A 7,753-nucleotide genomic window follows, 5' to 3' on the forward strand; every position below is an offset into this window, starting at 1 on the left:
GTGTGTGTGTGTGTGTGTGTACAGGAGTGTGTGTATGTGTGTGTGTGTACAGGAGTGTGTGTATGTGTGTGTGTGTACAGGAGTGTGTGTATGTGTGTGTGTACAGGAGTGTGTGTATGTGTGTGTATGTGTGTATGTGTGTGTACAGGAGTGTGTGTACAGGAGTGTGTGTATGTGTGCGTACATTTGTGTTTGAATATGGGGGCCAGAGGGCAGCCTATGGGGAGTTGGTTCTTCTGTCATGTGTCTTCCAGGGATTAGCTTGGATTGTCAGCTAATTGGTGGCCAGCATCTATACCTGCTGAGCTATCTCCCTGGCCTGTCGTAGCCTTCTATCACTTCCAGTTTTCATGTTGAGGCAAAGGTAAAAAACCAGGGAATTGACATCTTTATTGAGCATCTCCAGTTTAGTATCTGCTGAGTATCAATACTTAGTTTGGGATTAATGGCATCCCTAGTTAGATATTGTGATTTGGTATAAAATCACACATGGCTGACTCTGCTCTTCTTAATGCAATGGCGTTTCTCCCTCATATTTTCTTGTTTTCGTGTAGGTTTCAGGACTTACTCAGAGAGCTGTCTCATCGTGATCAAGGTGACACTCGAGAGCTAGCTGAAATGCCACCGCCTCAATCAAGACTTTTGCAATACAGACAAGTTCAGACTAGAAGCCCACCAGCAGTCCCGTCTCCCCCTTCCATCACAGACCTCAGTAGCCACTTTTCTAACTGTAACGACAACAGCAGAGACATTGAAGTAGCCAACAGCCCAGCATTCCCACAACGCCTCCCACCTCAGCTCTTCAGCTCCCCCTTTTCGGTGACATCTGAACACCTTGCTCCACCTCCCCTGAAATACCTGGCTCCTGAAGGAGCATGGAATTTTGCTAACTTGCAACAGAATCACTTAATAGGGCCGGGCTTTCCCTATGGCCTACCTCCATTGCCTCCCAGGCCACCACAGAACCCTTTTATACACATACAGAACCATCAACACGCTATTGGTCAAGAGCCATTTCACCCACTGTCATCTCGCACAGTATCTTCTTCTTCGCTCCCCAGCCTAGAAGAGGTAAATGCCTTTCAGTGGTCTTCTGTTTGGGATCAGCTGGCAGTGAACAAACACTGCTGCTATCTACCTATTTGATAAAAGGAGATCTTCTCAGATATGATATCTTTAAACAATAACCTTTTCTTGGAAAAAGATTAATGTTTATCTTTTTGTGCTGGTTCATATTTTGTGTGGTACTGTTGAAACATGAAGCCTCTTGAAAGTAGTTTAAATTGCTTTTCCGCACGTCTGACCTCTGAGAACACTAATATCTGAATTGTGTTCACCTTTCCACTCTGGGGACATGGACCTTAGTGGCTTATCTTTTCATTAGGTTTATTTTGGTGACTAGTACTTGCTAAAGATGCCAGTTTTTCTAGTGAGTGGTCATTTCCAAGCACCAGTTCTCCCTCCTGCCATCCTGAGGTTTTAGTGGGATGTTATTCATGAAGCAGTGGGTACCCAGTCAGAGCAGTTTCCAAACATCACAGCATCTTGCCAGTTAGCCTAAGCCTGGATGCTGAGTAAGCATCTGGAGATAAACTCTGCTTTCACGGCAGGACTCTTGCATCGAGGTCAGCAGCAGTCAATGGCACGAAGCCTGTAGTGATTCCAGGGAAAAGACTTTCAAAATGGGGTTGGAGAGATGGCTCAGCAGTTAAGTATTCTAGGTGCTCCTCTTCCAGAGGACCCTGGATGAGTTCCCAACACCCACATGGTGACTCAATTGTAACTCCAGTTCCGATGCTTCTTTTGGATTCTGTGGCCACATGTAGGCAAAACGTGTACATGCAAAAACAAAAGCATAACAAATTTCCAAAATTGTGTAATGTGTAGCTTATCATTGTCTAGCTTTTCCCAGTGAGCTCACAGTGACTAAGGATAAAACTCTGTAAAGGGAGTGACTGTTAGTTATCATATCTTTTTAAAACAGGATAAATGGAGTTTTGTTTGTTTGAGATAAGGTCTTAGTATGTAGCTCAGGCTGGTCTTGTCCTCTTATGCACTTAGATTACAGGCATGTACCGCCATACCTGGTGCGCAGTTGTGAAACATGATTAAAACGTCTTTATTTGAGACAGGGTCTCACTGAGACCTCAAGCCATCCTTGAGCCAATATCATCCTACTTTGTGTCTGGGATTGTAGGCGTGAAGTACCACACCTAGATAACACAGATCTTTGGATGTAGTCTTCCCGAGTCGTGAGACCTCAAAGCAAATTATAGTTGTGTGAGTATGATGAGGCCTGTTCTGCTTCCCCTGGCACCTGGGCAGGGCTTATTTCCAGGGCTGCCAAGAGCTGAAGAACATTTTTGCAAGACCACAGAACTGATAATTTTATAAAATGCTGAGGCTTTCTTGACTGGATGTTCTCGTGGAAACTGCTAGTTTTTAGTTTCCTAGCCCAAAGACTTGTTTGCCGCATTTGACAGTGCTGTTGTCATCTCTATGGAAAAGAAGACTTTGGCACCAGGGTGTGCTCCTGGCACTGTTGGTGGGGACTGTGTCCCTCTTCTCACAAGGCTTCACTGTTTATACTTTGATTAGTAACACTTCCTATTGAATCACCTACTTGAATCACTGATCTTTTTAAGTGGTCCTTGATTTTGGAATTTAAGTTCTTTGTACACTGTCGCTTTCAGTGTTTGGTATTTTTGTGTCACTGCAAGTGTTATAAATACGTGCCTTCAGTTGTCAGTGAGTTCTTTTGCTTTGCAAAAACACTTGGTCATCTTGCTTCTGACACTAGGTTCGTGAGTGATGACTAACTTGCAGCAATTGAAGAAATTCTTTACAAGGAAAATATTATTTTTACCACATTGTAGATTTTGACATTTTCAACGCATTAGGGTAAGTTCTGTGCGTTCAGAATTATTTTGCATGAATCATCTCACACAGTGAATGGCATATGTTCTCACTGTTTATTTCCAACCTTTTAAAATGATTTCTTTAACAATACAAAGAAAGTTACTTTCTTCCCCACTGTGGATTCTTTTATTGCCAGAAACGTGGCAGAGTCATCTGATGGGATGAAAACACTCACAGGTTAGTCTAACAGTTACTTTGAATGGAGAGAATTTTTTCCTTCAAATTGTGTTTGACTAGGTTTTTGGTTTTATACTTACCTTTTAGACCAGATTTTGCTGTGTAGTTCAAACTGGCCTTAAACTGTGGTCATCCTGCTGCCTCCGCCTCCTTAGTGATGAGATTATAAGCATGTACCACAAATACTCAGCTATAATTTTTATTTTCTTTGGAAAAATGAAATGCATGGCCAATATAAAACATACAGAAGCCAGAAAAACACCTAATTTCACTAAATAAAAATAGCTACCATAGCATTATATTTGGCTTTTCCTGGTGGCCTTAGATTAGAATGTGTGGTGGGTTAACCTAGGGGAATTGAGTGACTGTCATGGAAACTGGAAACTGCTGTGCCCCCCATCGTATTGTGCCTTCCACTACCCCATCCAGTCGCCTTTCCCCAAGGTCAGGGCACTCTGAATGGGACCCTGGTCTTACAGCCCTTTGCAGTTCTGAGAGTAATTCTCATGGCATAACTAAGACTGAACTTCACTGGTTTTCCTTCTTTACTCCAAATTCAGTGGAAGCTGTGGGTGGCCTTTGGCTCTGTAGATGAGGCTGGGCCACACAAGGGGCTGTCTTTTCCAGGGGCAGGCCCTGACCATTCTTAGCTGGCAATAGATGAATGAACTCCACCAATTTGACTTCAAATACTAGTGCATGTTTGAGATCATGGTTTAATTTCCCTCCAGATATTTAGCTAAGTGTCTTCATACTGTCACTAGCTTGTGGTATTATCACTAACTAGAAGTAGCTTTCCTGTTAAATGACAGATTCTTTATATAGCATTGTATTCTGCTCCAGTATCAGCTGGCAACAGAATGCAATCAACAGAAATCCATTCTTAGCTTTGGGGCCTCTGAGGACTCTATTTCTGGTGATTTTGGCTCGATCAAGAGTTTTTCAAGACTGAGAGATGACTCAGTAATTAAGAGCATTTACTGTTCTTGCAAAGGACCAGGGTTTGGTTCCCAGCACCCACACTGTTGTTCACAACGGCCTGTATCTCCAGCTCTTGGGGATCTGATATTCTCCTCTGGCCTCTGCAGGCTCATATATGCTCGTGGTTCACATTTATTCATGTAGACTTGCACACATACACAAAACTTAAAAAAAAATTGAAGGCTGAATTTGTGTGAAAATGCTCATTTTGCATGGTAACTGTATGACCTCAAACCTGAGAAAGAAGCCATTCTTCAGCATATTCTGTATTGAAATCACTTTCTGATCTTTGTGCTCATTTTCTCCTCCAGCTTCTCTGTTCTGTTCCAGATGATGCTCTTAACTTAAATGAGGTTCAGTGTTATAAACTAACATGCAATCTTAAGGGGCAGAGTGAAGCCCATGCGCTGTTTGTTTGTCGTCTTTCTCTAGGAAGGAGGCCATTCTGTGGTCTTCCTACTAGTAGAAGCTGAAAATAGCTTTGTCATCTCTTTCTCTTCCTTACATACCTTTAAACCCCCCTTTAGATTTCTATTTGAATTATGCTAAGCATAGAGCTTAAATTAAAGGGATTTTATCCCTGGAGATTCTTCCAGTTTCCTCTTAGGAAATGGTATTCTCTCCCTCTCTCTACTCACTCCCCTAAGATTTTGTGTGTTTCTCTTTAAAAATTCTGTAGTGTCTTCATTTCTGGTTCCCGTGGGATAAGGTTCTGTTTTATGCTCTGTTCAGTGTTGTGAATGCAAGCTTCTTGCATCAACGCTTTCAGGCATTCCATCTTAAGAGATAGCTCCTCATTCTCCTTAAGTGGCTGTAGATTTGTCAAGATAAAAACTTCCATTTAGCAGGGAGTTTGTGGTGCTGAGGCTGGCACAAGGCACAGCTCCCATATCAGATGTGCTTTACTCGGAAATAGTCCGATTAAAGAAATAAATGGAGAAAATGAAAGATTCTTTTCAAATTGTCACTGTTCCAATCAGAATTGGTTTCTGAAATTACACATTTTTGTCTGCAGTGATGATGTTATCATAAAAGCCTCATTAGAGATTGGGTCCCGGCTGGGGGTGTGACTGGTGGTTGAGCTCTTGCTTAGCATGCAGAAGACTAAGGGCCGGGTTCTCTGGTTGGGGGAGTGAGGCTGTGGCGAAGAGGGCAATGCTCCTGGGCTGCTCATTCTGATCAGCTCTGGCAGTCAGCGTTAGAGATGGGCTCTGCCTTGGAATATTTCTTGTCCTAGCTTTTTTTTTTTTAAATATTTATTTATTTATTATGTATACAATATTCTGTCTGTCTGTATGCCTGCAGGCCAGAAGAGGGCACCAGACCTCATTCCAGATGGTTGTGAGCCACCATGTGGTTGCCGGGAATTGAACTCAGGACCTTTGGAAGAGCAGGCACTGCTCTTAACCACTGAGCCATCTCTCCAGCCCCCTTGTCCTAGCTTTTGAACAATTTTCTTACTTTCATTTTTCTCTGTACCGCCTGTATTTTTTGCATTATTTAGTTTGGATTTCACTACGTTCTCCAGCCATCCTTGTTCCTTAAAGCCAAATATTATAATGGAGGAGTCTCATATTGACAAAGCGTTGATAGGTTTCACCTCTTCTCATTGATAGCTTGTGATTTGTGTTGTGTAACCAACTGGAAACACTGCTGTCTTTTTGGCTTAGTAAATAATGTGTATAGCAAACCTCCTAATCTAAGTATTAGTGATCAACGATTGATAAGATAGACCTCCATTCATTGCCTGAGCATCAAAGCTAATCACTGAGATGAGAAATTGGGCTTTAATTAAAGCTCCTGGCACTGTAGGTAATGTGACTTGGAATTCCCACTACAGCACTTAGCTTTTCCTTGGTGATTAGCTTTGGTAGCATAATTATAAATATAGGACTTTAATTAATATTCTAACCTTTCCCCCAGTTATTTATTTATACACATCCATATTTAAGGATTTGCTAACTTAAACATTATAGATATGTTTTAGAGTGGCAAGCAAATTAAAATTTTTATTTAAATTGACAATAGCAATTTTTACACAAACTTAGTAATCATTTTTACTTAGAGTCCATATATTAAATTGTACTTGAAATGTTAGCATTACATTCTGATATTTAGAAAGAAATACTAGCAGCAAAAATTAAAAATAGTGATCATATGTTTCATATATAATGATATCATAGTTCAACATGTATCAACATGGAACTTTTTTTTTTTTTTTTTTTTTTTTTTTTTTTTTTTTTTTGAGACAGGGTTTCTCTGTGTAGCTTTGAAGCTGGTCCTGGAAGTAGCTCGATAGACCAGGCTGGCCTGCCTCTGCCTCCTGAGTGCTGGGTTTAAAGGCAACATGGAATATTTTAAAAAGGATTTATTGATTTTTGTTTTATGTTTGTGAGTGGTTGCCTTTGTGTATGTATGTGCATCATATCTATGCTTGGTGCCTAAGCAAGCCAGAAGAAAGTGCCGGTTCCCTGGAACTGGAGTTGTAGATGCTTGTGAGCCACCCTGTGGATGCTGGGAATTAAACCATGGTCCTCTGGAAGAGCAACAAGTACTCTTAACCAGTGAGCCATCTCTCTATCCCCAAAACTCCTTCTTTATTATCATCATTACTGAGTTACTGGGAATTGAATCTAGATTCTCATGCATACTAGACAAAACACTGCCCCTCTGAGCTATATCCCCAGCCCTGTTTGTTTTCATTTTAAGAGAGGGTCTTACTAAGTTATACAGGCTGTTGTTGAACTTGCTGTCTATAGCCAGGTAGGGCTTGAACTTTCCATCCTCCTGCCTTAGCCTCTTTGAAGAACTGGGATTACAGGCCTGTGTTAACAGGCCTACTTTCTTTAATTTTTTTAAATCACATGTAAGTTATTTATTTCTGTATGGGGAGGGTTCAGAGAGGGAGGGAGAGAATTTTGGCCTGGAGGACAGCCTGCTGGAGTCATCCTCTGTGGGTTCTGTTATCAAACTCAGGTTATCAGGCTTGGCAGCAAGCACCTTTACTTTCTGAGCCATCTCACCAGCCAACTCCTGGCAACTTGTGTGTGTGTGTGTGTGTGTGTGTGTGTGTGTGTGTGTGTGTGTGTGGTTGGTTTATTTATTTTTATTGCTTTATAAATAATATTCAAAATTTCCACTTCCTCCCCTCCCATTTCCCTCCCGTTCCCCCATTCACCCTCCTCCTCTCTCCTTTCAGTCCTAAAGAGAGGGCAGGGTACCCCTGCCCTGTGGGAAGTCCAAGGCCCTCTCCCCTCCTTCCAGGGTTAGGAAGGTGTGCATCCAAATAGACTAGGATCCCAAAAAGCCAGTACATGCAGTAGAGACAAATCCCAGTGCCATTGTCATTGGCTTCTCTGCCGTCCCGAATTGTCAGCCACATTCAGAGGGTCCAGTTTGGTCACATGCTCGTTCAGTCCCATGGGCAACTTATTTTTTTTTTATTTTTATTTTTTTAATGAAAAAAAATATTTCCTCCTCCTCCCAGCCTCCCATTTCCCTCCTCCTCCTACTCCTCTCCCCCTCCCCCACTCCTCTCCCCCTCCCTCTCCAGTCTGAAGAGCAGTCAGGGTTCCCTGTCCTGTGGAAAGTTCAAAGTCCTCCCCCCTCCATCCTGGTCTAGGAAGGTGAACATCCAAACTGGCTAGGCTCCCACAAAGCCAGAACATGAAGTAGG

General features: G+C 42.1%; 1 protein-coding gene across 7 annotated transcripts in view; it reads left to right on the forward strand.

Annotated features, from left to right (window-relative positions):
• The window catches only part of Helz (helicase with zinc finger), a 147,389-nt gene that overhangs the window by 124,282 nt on the left and 15,354 nt on the right, over positions 1–7,753 (forward strand). For all 7 annotated transcript variants that reach the window (XM_026780158.1, XM_005350436.3, XM_013347521.2 and 4 more), the window contains one exon: positions 555–1,071. In XM_026780158.1, the coding sequence (XP_026635959.1) occupies positions 555–1,071 (517 nt within the window). The remainder of the gene's footprint in view (positions 1–554; positions 1,072–7,753) is intronic.

Source organism: Microtus ochrogaster, chromosome 7 (assembly GCF_000317375.1).
Source record: "Microtus ochrogaster isolate Prairie Vole_2 chromosome 7, MicOch1.0, whole genome shotgun sequence".
Classification (NCBI taxonomy): domain Eukaryota; kingdom Metazoa; phylum Chordata; class Mammalia; order Rodentia; family Cricetidae; genus Microtus; species Microtus ochrogaster.